Source organism: Argentina anserina, chromosome 3 (genome assembly GCF_933775445.1).
Source record: "Argentina anserina chromosome 3, drPotAnse1.1, whole genome shotgun sequence".
NCBI classification, from domain to species: domain Eukaryota; kingdom Viridiplantae; phylum Streptophyta; class Magnoliopsida; order Rosales; family Rosaceae; genus Argentina; species Argentina anserina.
Window position 1 is genome coordinate 16,369,285 of NC_065874.1, and position 13,606 is coordinate 16,382,890.

The window sequence follows — 13,606 nt, forward strand, 5'->3', positions numbered from 1 at the left end:
AAATAACAACACCGAATAAGGAAAAGTTCGGGTTCGGATTTATTCTACCACGGTAGACCTATACCTAAAATGGACGTGGCGATATCTGATTGGATGACCACTGTTAAGAAAGACGGGAGTATTTTGGCCGTAATTTTTGTTGTAAATACAAATGGGTGAAAATATAGAGGGTAATTTGGTGGGTTAAATTCGTATATTGGGTTTCAATTTGTTTCACCAACACAACAGAGTCGAAGATGGATGAATAGCAAGCTGATGATGGAAACGGCTTCTCCTTTCTCGTGTCGAAAGTTGCGGATCCCGATGGCGTTGCTGGAGTTGGGGATCGAAAAGTGAGTATAGACGAATCCATCTGGTGACGCCGGTGATGGGTTGTCGACATGGCTGAACCAGGCATCGATCTTCAGCTTATTTCATTCATCGTCGTATTCTTCCCCATGGCAGTGGCGGTGAAGAGATAATCTAAGGCCAGAAGCTCTGATTGGGCTTCTCCTGCTTGCCCTGGTTTCTCTGCTTGTGTTTGTAGCTGAGTTACAAGGAGGGTGGGCTAAACAAGGCTACGGGGTTCGACACAATAGCTGATTTCAAGGCTGTAAACAAGAGTTATCACCCTGTGGAGTTGATCAGAAAGCTTCCAGTTTAATGGGAAGGTAATTTAAGGTTTTGTTGATATTTGTGAATTGGTGTGCTTACTGTGAAATCAACTTGTTCATGTTTGAGTAGAATTGAAGGTGAACTCTATGATCATGTCAATTTGGATAAATTATTACCTTGGAATATAATTGTAGTTTGGTTTCATTGTAATGCCTCTTGTGGTTTAATGTTGGAGTTATATTCTGTATACGATTACCTAAAAAAACAAGTTATATGAGTTAAGAATCTGTTCATGGAGCTAGTGTGTATCAAATTCTAAAATCTCTATAATATTCAGTTCCTCTTGTTATGGTTATGAGGTAGGCTATGTACTATGTAGGTATAATGCATAATACGTTCACTAAATCATCCTTTAGCTCAAGAAGTCTACTTATCCTATATGTCCACCGTAGCCGATTGTAGCCCTTTTTTCCCCTCTTATTGATGGCATCTATTTCTATGATTCTATCAATTTCCTGTGATAATTTCGAATCCAACCTATATTTTCATTTAGTTGATTGAAAAAAATAATGCTACCTTAGCCTGTGATCTTGACCAACTCATGAGGGTTGCTTGGTATTCGATTTGAGATGTTGATGTGTGTGACCAACAAGGAAAATCATAATCAGTAGATTTTAATTGAATTTAGCAGACTGCATGCTTACTTGCCTCATCACAGTGTCATTACTCAGAGCGAACTTTATCTAGAGATACAGGCCTCCACGCCTTCTATCTTACTTAACCTCATATCGATCTGAACACATATAGCAAAAAAAGAGAATGTGTGAATATGAGGCATGAAGCTCATATTATCTCTAGCATATCACTAGAAATTTATTTACCAACTTCACATATTACCTCCTCTTGCTTGGATGCATTGCTTAATATGCTACTGATTTGGGGTTTCCAGGGAAGAGTTGATATTTATGTCGATCGCCTAGACAATATTTGTCTTACACTGACACCACATTGCTCTTGCTATCTGATCTTTGGTGTATTTCAAGAATATTGAATCTGACTTTTGATATACTTGACGGGGAAGAACTCAGTTAGCTATTCTCTTATTCTAGACATGGTAATCCGTTTGTCAGCTTCGGCACAATGTTTAAGAGCTTATAATTTCTACCAGTTGAGTCCTTTTATCACACAAGGGGTGTTTTTCTGTTTTGATCTTGATTCTTGACTAGTGTTGTTATCTTGTTTAAGTAGTGCTGTTTCTGCAAGAAAGATAAAGCACAGAACGCAAACAAGTTTAAAACACAATGAGTTTCCCATGTAGTGTAATTATTGAGCATTTTGATGCAATTTAGACATTACAGAATTTACAATTGTATGTTGGATTGGCTTTTCAACAGGTTCATTCATCCATTGTATACAGGGAGTATCCGAAAACAATCCAAAATATTGTGGGCATAGTGTCACATCCCGCCAAACTTAAGCAAAATTTTACCTTGAGCATTCTAGGCGGGTCCGGAATATGGTGGAACCCTTTGGAAGAACCTAGAAGATGTTAGAAGTCTCAAGAAGCCTTGGGACATTTCCGGAAATCTCTAGAACCTTGGAGAGGCTAGTGGAACTAGACTATTCAAGAATCCTCTAGAACACTCAAGGATAATCTCAAAGTCTTATAGATTTGGATAGACTTAAGGAGAGTTATCTAGAACTCTCTAGCCTTGTAGATTTGGATAGACTCAAGGAGAGTTATCTAGAATATACATAGTCCTAGAAGTATCTAGAACTTGTAAAGTAGGATGAGGAGGCCTATAAATAGCAAGGCACCCCTCTCATTTACACCATCAAGTAATCAAGCAAGCTATCAAGCATACTTGTAAGTTCTCTCTTGTTCAATATAAGTTCTCTTTCGAGATATTCTTCTTTGCCTTTCAATTGTTCTAGCAGGGCATTTGCGAGAGTAAGGCTGACTTAGCATAAGGGAGCTGCTAAGGCCGCACGAGTTGCATAGCAAAAGAGTAAGCTCGTGACAGTTGGTATCAGAGCCGAAGTTCGATCAAGAGGCTAGCTCGACACAATGGCAAAGAACGGCAATCCTGTTGGTAGTGTTTCCGACGACACGCAAGAGAAGGGTCATGAAGAACTTGTCAACCCGACGGTTCCAAAGAAGGAACGAATGAAGGACATACTAGCTGCAATCGACTCACGACTAACCCAAGTGGAAGAGAGCGTGAGTGGCATGGGAGCCCAGGTGGAAGACTTGGAGGCAGAGGACGCCGCAATCCACACTGCGATCAAGGGCATGATGCTCAAGCTAGAAGAGTCCTTGCAAGGCGAGATAGACAAGGTTCGCGAGGAGTTCATGGGGGAACTCGCCCGGATGCGTGAAGTTCAAGAAAGGGAGCACAATAGCATGCTTGCACGCATGGAGGAGATGCAGGCAGATTCTGCACGCATGGAAGCTATGCAGGCAGACCTTGCCCTATGCAAGCGCACACTAGCCGCGGGGGCTAGCACCAGCAGCAGCATAGAGGCCAAGCGGATCGAGGCGCCAAAGCCAAAGAGCTTCGGAGGCATGCGCAACGCTCGAGAAGTAGACAACTTCTTATGGGGGCTAGATCAATACTTTGGGGCCGTAGGCATCATGGAGGAAGATGCCAAGATAAAGACCGCGTCTCTTTATCTCACCGACACCGCCATGTTATGGTGGAGGAGAAGGCGAGGAGATGTCGAAAGAGGTACGTGCACCATCTCTACCTTTGATGACTTTGTGAAAGAGCTTAAGAAGCAGTTTTATCCCGAGAATGCCGAGGATGAGGCAAGAGCTCGCTTGCGAAGGCTCAAGCACACCGGGCCAATTTGTGATTATGTTAGAGAATTCACTAACTTGGTGCTTGAGATTCCCGACCTATCCGACAAGGATGCTCTCTTCAACTTCATGGATGGTCTCCAATCATGGACCAAGACGGAGCTAAGGCGACGAGGAGTGCAAGACCTTGCTACTGCCATAGCCGTGGCCGAAAGCTTAGTTGATTTCTCAAGTCCAAGAGAGTCCACCAAGCCCAAGGAGAAGAGGAGCAGCTATGCCAAAGGTGGGGGAGACAAAATCCAACGCAAGGAGGAGCCCCGCCGTGAGAGCCACTCGGCAAGGTTCAAGGATAAAGGCAAGTCAAGAGACATGCGGAGCTCGGACAAGCCAAATGACAACAAGTGCTTCTTATGCGATGGTCCGCATTGGGCTAGACATTGCCCACAAAGGAGAGCACTAAGCGCGCTCTTGGGAAGTCATCAAGGCGAGAGTAAAGCCGAGGGTGGCAATGGAGGTGCACATTTGGGGTCTTTGCAGGTGCTTAATGCTATCCGCTCAACACCCAAGGTCCAAGCCAAAGGTTTGCTCTATACGGACATCACCATATGTGGGAAGCCAACAACGGCGATGCTCGACACGGGGGCAACTCACAACTTTATTTCCGTTGAAGAAGCACGCAAGCTTGGACTTAAGGCAACAAATGGAGGAGGTTCCATTAAGGCGGTTAACTCACCTGCCCGCCCAATACAAGGAGTAGTTCGAGGAGTCAAGACAAGCGTGGGAGCTTGGTGTGGGAACCTAGACTTCTCGATTGTACCGATGGATGACTACAAGGTAGTCTTGGGGTTGGAATTCCATGATCAAGTCAAGGCATTCCCGGTGCCATTCGCCAATAGCTTATGCATTATGGATGGCGAGAGGTCGTGTGTGGTGCCAACAACCCGAGGAGCAAAGCAAGACATCAAGGTCTTGTCGGCACTACAATTCAAGAAAGGCATCAAGAGGGAAGAGGAGAGCTACTTGGCCATCCTTAGTGAGTTTGATGATGAGGAGCCAAGGCCTCAAGATGACATGCCCAAGGAGGTAGCAGCAGTTCTTGAGGAGTTCAAGGATGTATCACCCGCGGAGCTGCCCAAGAGACTACCCCCAAGGAGAGAGATCGACCATGAGATAGAGTTGGAACCAGGGACCAAACCACCCGCCATGGGTGCATACCGCATGGCGCCACCGGAGTTAGCAGAACTAAGGAGGCAATTGAAGGAACTTTTGGACGCGGGGTTCATTAGACCTTCGAAAGCCCCATTCGGTGCCCCGGTGTTGTTCCAAAAGAAGAAGGACGGATCTCTACGCATGTGCATTGACTATAGGGCGCTCAACAAGATCACGGTAAAGAACAAGTACCCTATCCCTCTCATTGCCGATCTCTTTGATCAATTGGGTCATGCACGCTACTTCTCAAAGTTAGACCTTCGTTCGGGGTACTACCAAGTGCGCATTGCGGAAGGAGATGAGCCAAAGACCGCATGCATCACAAGGTACGGTTCTTATGAATTCATGGTCATGCCATTTGGTCTAACTAATGCACCGGCGACATTTTGCACCTTGATGAACAAGTTATTCCACCCCTACTTGGATCGGTTTGTGGTCGTCTACTTGGACGACATAGTGGTATATAGCAAGACCATGCGGGAACATGTGGAGCATTTGCGGGAAGTGCTCAAGGTTTTGCGGGAAAACCAGCTATACGTCAAGATGGAGAAATGCTCATTCGCGAAGCCGGAAGTGTCGTTCTTAGGACACAAGATCAAGGACGGCAAGCTTATGATGGAGGACTACAAAGTGCATTCCATCCAAGAATGGGAACCACCCACCAAGGTACATGACTTAAGATCTTTTCTTGGGCTAGTTAACTATTATCGCCGCTTTATCAAGGGATACTCGGCGAGGGCTGCACCATTAACTGACCTTCTCAAGAAGAACAAGGCATGGGAATGGACAACAAAGTGTCAAGAAGCCTTTGAAGACTTGAAGAAGGCAATATGCGAGGAGCCCGTACTTAGCCTACCGGATCACTCCAAGCCATACGAAGTGCACACCGATGCTTCCGACTTTGCCATCGGTGGAGTCCTCATGCAAGAAGGACATCCAATTGCTTATGAGAGTCGGAAGCTCAATGACACGGAGCGGCGCTACACCGTGCAAGAGAAAGAGATGACTGCCATCATCCATTGCCTTCGAGTGTGGCGACATTACTTGCTTGGGACCAAGTTTGTGATCATGACCGACAATGTAGCAACAAGCTTCTTCCAAACTCAAAAGAAGCTAAGTCCAAAGCAAGCAAGGTGGCAAGACTTCTTGGCGGAATTTGACTACACCATGGAGTACAAACCCGGGAAGGCGAACGTGGTAGCGGATGCACTAAGCCGCAAGACGGAGTTTGCAAGCATCTCGCAAGTCACTAGCCCATTGCTAAGCAAGATCAAGGAGGGACTAAGGGTAGACCCTCAAGCACAAAGCCTCATCACCTTAGTAAAAGAAGGCAAAACTCGGAGGTTTTGGCTAGACGACGACCTTCTCTATACAACAGGCCGCCGCATCTACGTACCAAAGTGGGGAAGCTTGCGAAGGGAGCTAATCAAGGAGTGTCATGATTCCAAATGGGCCGGCCACCCAGGTATGAAACGCACACTTGCCTTGCTAAAGTCCATGTATTATTGGCCAAGGATGCGGGACGGGGTCGAAGAGTATGTGCGGACTTGTCTAGTTTGCCAACAAGACAAGATAGTTCAGCAGCAGCCGGGGGGCTTGCTAGACCCTTTACCCATTCCCGAGAGACCATGGGAGAGTGTCTCTATGGACTTCATCACTTGCCTGCCGAAGTCCGAGCAGTTTGGGAGCATCATAGTGGTAGTGGACAGATTCAGCAAGTATGCAACCTTCATGGCCGCATCAGCCGACTGCACCGCGGAGGAGACAGCAAGGCTATTCCTACGCAATGTAGTCAAGCTTTGGGGAGTTCCAAAGAACATTGTCAGCGACAGAGACCCGCGCTTCACGGGGAGATTTTGGACGGAGCTATTCAAAATGTTGGGGTCAGATTTGAACTTTTCAACAAGCTTCCATCCACAAAGCGACGGTCAAACGGAACGCATCAATGCTCTCTTGGAGCTATACTTACGGCACTATGTGAGTGCCAATCAAAAGGATTGGGCCAAGCTTCTAGATGTGGCGCAGTTTTCCTACAACCTGCAGCAAAGTGAGGCCACCAACAAAAGTCCTTTTGAGATCGTTTTGGGACAGCAGCCTACTACCCCTCTATCCTTTGCCACTCACTATGAAGGGAAGAGCCCAGCCGCATTTAAGTTTGCCAAGTCATGGCACGAGCAAGCAGAGTTAGCTCGAGCGGCGTTGCACAAGGCTGCCAAGAGGATGAAGAAGTGGGCAGACAAGAAGAGGAGGCATGTCGAGTTCAAGGAAGGCGACCTTGTACTTGTGAAACTCTTGCCGCAACAGTTCAAAGCCTTTAGGAAGGTGCACAAGGGCTTGATCCGCAGGTATGAAGGACCGTTTGAGGTGATCAAGCGCATAGGCAAAGTTTCATACAAGCTCAACCTCCCGCCCAAGTTAAAGATACATCCGGTCTTCCACGTGAGTATGTTGAAGCCATACAATGAGGACGAGGAAGACCCATCAAGGGGGATATCGCATCGGGCACCAACGGCGGTAATCACCAACTTCGACAAGGAAGTCGATGAAGTGCTCGCAGATCGGGTCATTCGACGTCGAGGCGTACCAAGTTACAAAGAGTACCTCATCAAGTGGCGAGGTCTGCCCGATACGGAAGCAAGCTGGGAGTCCGAGGATACGCTTTGGCAGTTCAAGGACATGATCCAGCAATACAATGAAGCGCGATGAGGGCATCGCGGGATTCGGTGGGGGAGAATGTCACATCCCGCCAAACTTAAGCAAAATTTTACCTTGAGCATTCTAGGCGGGTCCGGAATATGGTGGAACCCTTTGGAAGAACCTAGAAGATGTTAGAAGTCTCAAGAAGCCTTGGGACATTTCCGGAAATCTCTAGAACCTTGGAGAGGCTAGTGGAACTAGACTATTCAAGAATCCTCTAGAACACTCAAGGATAATCTCAAAGTCTTATAGATTTGGATAGACTTAAGGAGAGTTATCTAGAACTCTCTAGCCTTGTAGATTTGGATAGACTCAAGGAGAGTTATCTAGAATATACATAGTCCTAGAAGTATCTAGAACTTGTAAAGTAGGATGAGGAGGCCTATAAATAGCAAGGCACCCCTCTCATTTACACCATCAAGTAATCAAGCAAGCTATCAAGCATACTTGTAAGTTCTCTCTTGTTCAATATAAGTTCTCTTTCGAGATATTCTTCTTTGCCTTTCAATTGTTCTAGCAGGGCATTTGCGAGAGTAAGGCTGACTTAGCATAAGGGAGCTGCTAAGGCCGCACGAGTTGCATAGCAAAAGAGTAAGCTGGTGACAATAGGCTACCAAAGTTTACGAAAGAGGAGGTTAAGACGGTGAAGGGCTCAATGGATTATGTAGGCATCAACCAGTACTCAGCTTATTACATATATGTAATTGATACAGAAAAAATAAGATATGCCTTTTGAGTCGGTTCAGTTGCAATTTTGTCTATGTTAAATTGTTGTAATCTTTCTTTTGTCTGTCTATGTTAAATTGTTAATGTTTACACTTCAAAACTGCATTTTTCCTGTACAGGTATATGGTCGTCCTACAGTAAATTGCCTGTATATTCTCCAAAATTGCTTGCATAACTGGAAGTGAAGAAATCAAGGATATTACACATTATTGCTTGCATGTACACTAGGATGCTTTTCTTGTTTTGATGTTGTGTTAAATATGTGATTGTGAAATGCTCCTTATATTAAGGGCTTAAAATACGATTTGATTACTCGTATGATCTATGTTCATAACGTATCAGGTTAATGGAGCAATAGAATTTTAGAATTAATGCACAAAAGCTATGTTATAAAGGTACTACCAACATTTTATAAAGCCACTGCGAAAGAGTATTAAAGCTACTACCACTCGGGCACAAAATTACTACCAACTAACACAAAAGCTACTACCAACATGTTATAAAACTATTGCGGAGTATCAAAGCTACTACCATTCAGGCACAAAGCTACTACTAGCGAACACAAAAACTACACTTCATTTACACTCGTAGCATTATGAAGCGACTATATAAAAAAACGCTCCGTGCTCAATCGACACCACACGATGTGATTGTCACATTTAATTATGCATATGGTAAAAAAAATTGAAGTTCAGGCTTATTTGATCGTCGGTTTGTCCTGACAACTTAAAACGCTAATAATATGTCCTATGGGTAGACTTATCACTGAGGGCCGATGGTCAAATGGGGCTTACATTTTCACAACCATGTAATATAACCGGATGAGTGTGTGCGGTCGAATCCGAAATAAAAGAATTTCGCAAGCTCCGATCAAAGAGTTTCTGTTTAGTAAAAACGCGTGTTTTTGAGTTGACTCGTGAAACTAATGGTCAATCAAGGTCTAAAATTGACAAACTTTTTATAGTGTACCATGATAAATATGTAAACCACAACGTCCGGTGCCGATTGATCATATTCATTACTTAAGTTATGGATCACCCAAGTGCCGACTAATATAGTATAACTTTTATACTACACTTAAGTTACACTTGTAACATTATGAATCGACTATATGAAAGAAACTTATGGGGATTGATCGACACTAGCCGATGTGATCAATATATATATTTAGTGACCTTGTAAAAATTTCATCCGATTCGGACCTCGTTTAACCGTCAGAATTTCCGGTAAACCGAAAACACCATTATTATGCCATCAGGGAGGACCCATTACCTAAATGTGAATGTCGAGAGCTGTTTGAATATCTGAAATCACCTAATTTTTGTAACCGAGCATGTGCGGTCAAATCGAGGAAACTCATTTGGCAAAGCCCCGGTCAATGGGGTTTTAATATGTCAAAACAACTCTTTTTGAGTTGACTCCACTTACGGACAGTCAAACAATCCTCAAATCAGATGAAATTGTTACCACGTGTGTTATTATATGTGCCAATGACATCGGGTGGTGTCGATCTTCCATACATTGAACTACTGAAGTTCGTGATCAAAAAAGTGTCCACTAATGTAATATAACATTTTAACTATATTTAAAATAAGCATGTAGCATTATGATACAACTATATGGAGGAAATGGCTCGCACCCAATCGACACTACCCGATATCATTGGTACATTTAATTATGTCTTCGGTAAAAATTTGATCTCATTTGAGGTTCATTTGACCATCAGTAACTCTGGTCAACAGAAAAAAACTACTCATTTGTCCTATGGGTGGAGCCATCACAAGGAGCCGATAATGAGCGGCTTTTACATTTTCCCAACTATATAATACTCACGACTGAATGTGCCCGGTCGAATTCGAAAAAAACAATTCCGTAAAAATCCGGTCAAAGGGTTTCCGTTTGGCAAATCGGCATTTTTTTTTGTTGACTTGACTTACGGACGGTCAAACGATCTCCGAATCGGATGAAATTTTTACAACTCACGTAATTATATGTGCCGATGACACCGGGTGGTGTCGATATTCCATTAGTTCAACTTAAGTTTGTGATCAACAAAGTGTCCACTAATATAATATAACATTTTAACTGTTTAAAATAAACATGGAGCATTATGAAACAACTATATGGAAGAAAATATCTCGCACCTAATTGACACCACCCGATGTCATCGATACATTTAATTATGCCCACAGTAAAAATTTCATCCCATTTGGGGTTAGTTTGACTGTCGGTAACTCCGATCAACCGAAAAAACTACTAATTTGCCCTATGGGTGGAGTCATCACCGGGAACCGATGAACGAGAGGCTTTTACATTTTCCCAACCACATAATAATCGCGACTGAGTGTGTGCATTTAAATTCTAAAAAACAATTCCGCAAGGATCCGGTCAATGGGTTTCCGTTTGCTAAATCGGCATATTTTTTGGTCGACTCCACTTAGGGACGGTTAAACAATCCTCAAATCGGATGAAATTTTTACCACACTCGTAATTATATGTGATGATGACATCGGGTGGTGTCGATCTTCCATACATTCAACTTAAGTTCATGATCAACAAAATCTACTCTAATGTGGTATAACATTTTAATTAAGTATTTAAAAAGTACCACACGTAGAAAACATGTCCAAAAATTTCATAAAAGTGGTTGATCATATATAATAATTGTTATTAATAATAATTTTAAGAAAAGAGAGTGAGAATGATCTATCTTCCTGGGTAATTTTCGGAGTAACACTAAGGATTATGATGTGTGTGATCTTTTTTCATTGCCTAAATTTTGCATATTAATTGTGATACTCCTTTTTTTTTTGTTACCTAAATAAAACTGATCATATGTATAGAAATTGACATTGAATCTCATTAATAAGTAATTCATTCATAGTATTAAAAGAAGTAATTACAAGGGAAGATTTCCCATAATCCAAAGCTAATATTAAAAATATGAAAAGCCTTATCCGAGCCATATCCACTTAAACATCAAAAGCTGATACAAAGGAATTATAATGTACCGCCACTGCTTGTTTTAAGCATAAGCATGTATTAGCAGTAATATGTATTTTTGCAGGATCCAAACCTATGAAAAGGGAAAATTGAAAAGATTTTGCTAGAAGACCAAGATGACATCTTCACATCAAATAATTGATTTATAACAAACTAACAAGAGAACCAGTTCCTTACATGACTAAATATAGTAATCATAACGTATGTCTATGAGAAGGTGATACAAATGAATTCTTGCCAGAAGCAATCAATGTCTCTAGTAGAAAAACGAATTCCCTTCTTGTAAACTCATACAGTCAGTCTAGTAGCGACTTAAGCCTCCCGATTATCCTAATACCACTAGAACAACTTTAAAGAGCCAAAACAAAATGCTACACTATCTACCCTCTGTCTAACAAATTGCAATACAACTATGCAACAAATCAACACACATTATAAGCTATAAAATCAAACCAGCTACAAAATCCTAAAGCTAGTTATAAGCTTTGACCTTTCTAGCTACATCAACATTACCAAACAACAATACACACAAAAACTAAGTCGAAACTCGAAAGCAAACAAAGTAACTAACCAGTAAAGAACTAGGGGAACTTCACCAACAATATCACAACCTCCTGCAAGGCCTACTTGAGAGAGCTATGTTGGGTACGCTTCTTAGCGACCTGATAGAATGAGAACGTATAAATTAAGAGGAGCTAGAAACTAAGAGAAGGAAAACCCACCTGATCAGAAATGCCTAATCGAGCAAGCCGAACTGAAAGCGCTAATCAAAAACCCCAAATACAAGCCGTGTTTCCCCCAAATTGAATTTGAGGTAGCATTGAACAATAAAAGGATTTCCGGCGAGCTTCTCTGAATTACTTTTGGTAAGCTTGGCTTTGTATCTTCATTTCACTGATTTTCCTCTTTGTGTGTCATCGTCGTCGACTTTCCTTATCTCAGTAAGGTTTAGAACTCCTTCACCTCTGGGTAATCTCTCATTCTTTCTCGGTAGAGATTAAACCCTGCAACAGAGACTTGCGAGATCGTTTTGCGACGGTAGAGAATTTTTCACCTCCTATCTCGTATTTTACATGGGAAGAAATACGGTGCGTTAAGCGAGTAGACGTGTATTGTGAATCGTAATTACAAAACCGCCATCAACCAGTTAGACGTCGATGCGTGTAATTTGAATCGTTAGAATATGAATAATGTGGTATAACCGTATAAACTAGAATCACTCGAAAAGTTTGGTGACTTGTGTTTGTTTTTTTTCTTTTTCTTTATTTTTTCTTTCTTTTTGTAAGAAAATTATTCCATAAATCTGGGGGTGTCTCCAGGTTAATGTTATTGGTTCACAGGACATGTGTTTATTTCCGTATTCGAATTTAGTATTTCTTTAATTATATATATATATATATTATTTTTTTTCCGCTCGCGTGTCGGATCTAGGATCGGATGCTTGGGACCGAAGCGTGATAGCTTGGATGCGTCATATTGTATGGTTGCGTTGATTAGCTCTAGTTGGAATGTTGCACTGATTCAGGCTGGATTTGGATTTACATTTGAGATCTATGAAATTGAAGAGATTTTGAAATAACAACCACCGTTTCTATTTCTTTTTGTAAGAAAATTATTCTATAAATCCGGACTATGGTACAAGTAAACCATCGTGTGTCCATGTTAGTGTTATTGGTTCATAGGACATTAACACATTTTTGTATTTGAGTTTATTATTTCTTTAATTTTATATTTTTTCGTTCGTGTCTTGGATCTGGCCTCAAATGTTTGTGTTATCTGGACTAGAGTGTGACAGCTTGGATGCGACATATTGTATGGTTACGTATTAGCTCTAATTGGAATGTTAGATTAATTTAGATTGAATTTGAATTTGAATTTAAGATATAGGAAAAATTCATATCTAAATTTTAAATCGAAATCTGAGACAGCTACGTCTTTTGATTTGACAATGGTTTTTGTTTTGAATAAAGAGTTGACGGCTGCCCTCAAGTTTTGACATTGGTTTGGTTCTTAAGAGCCTAAACCTAATTTTTCGAGTTTCTTACATCCTTGTTTACATTCGAACCTCTTAATGAACGATTCACCTATTCTAGTTTCTTACACTTTTAGATCCATAATTATCATTGTGTTACGTACAACTATAGTCACAGTGACGGTTACTATTACCTTTTGCGACATCAAGTCACATGTTTAGTTTACTTCTCATTTTAGATGCTTTTATACATCTTGTTATCTTTCATCGTTCTTCAATTAACATGCACACATTTTCACACTTTTCGCGATGTGTTTTGCCCATCACACTATTCATTTATCGAAATATAATGTTTGAAGTCCTTTATTAGCCAAAACTTCTTCTTCTTCTTCTTCTTCTTTTACAACAATAACTAAAATATTATCGTCTATGTAATATTCACGTACTTGTTACTAAAATAGAGGTGGTTAAAGGAATGAGTGACGTTATAGAATTAGTAAAGAGATTTTGAATTTCATATGGAATTAGAATTAGAAATTGAACTTATTCCTAATTGATTACTAAAATAACCCTAAAATGCAGTTATACATTTCAGTCACTCTCAT

General features: G+C 41.5%; 1 protein-coding gene across 1 annotated transcript; it reads left to right on the plus strand.

The window, feature by feature from the left end:
- The first annotated feature begins 238 nt into the window (after positions 1-238).
- Positions 239-3,747, plus strand: LOC126787170 (uncharacterized). The gene is made up of 3 exons (XM_050513092.1): positions 239-650; positions 1,989-3,677; positions 3,743-3,747. Exons 2-3 carry the CDS (start codon positions 2,663-2,665, stop codon positions 3,745-3,747), a joined length of 1,020 nt encoding a protein of 339 aa, XP_050369049.1. The 5' UTR covers positions 239-650; positions 1,989-2,662.
- The last annotated feature ends 9,859 nt before the right edge of the window (positions 3,748-13,606 follow it).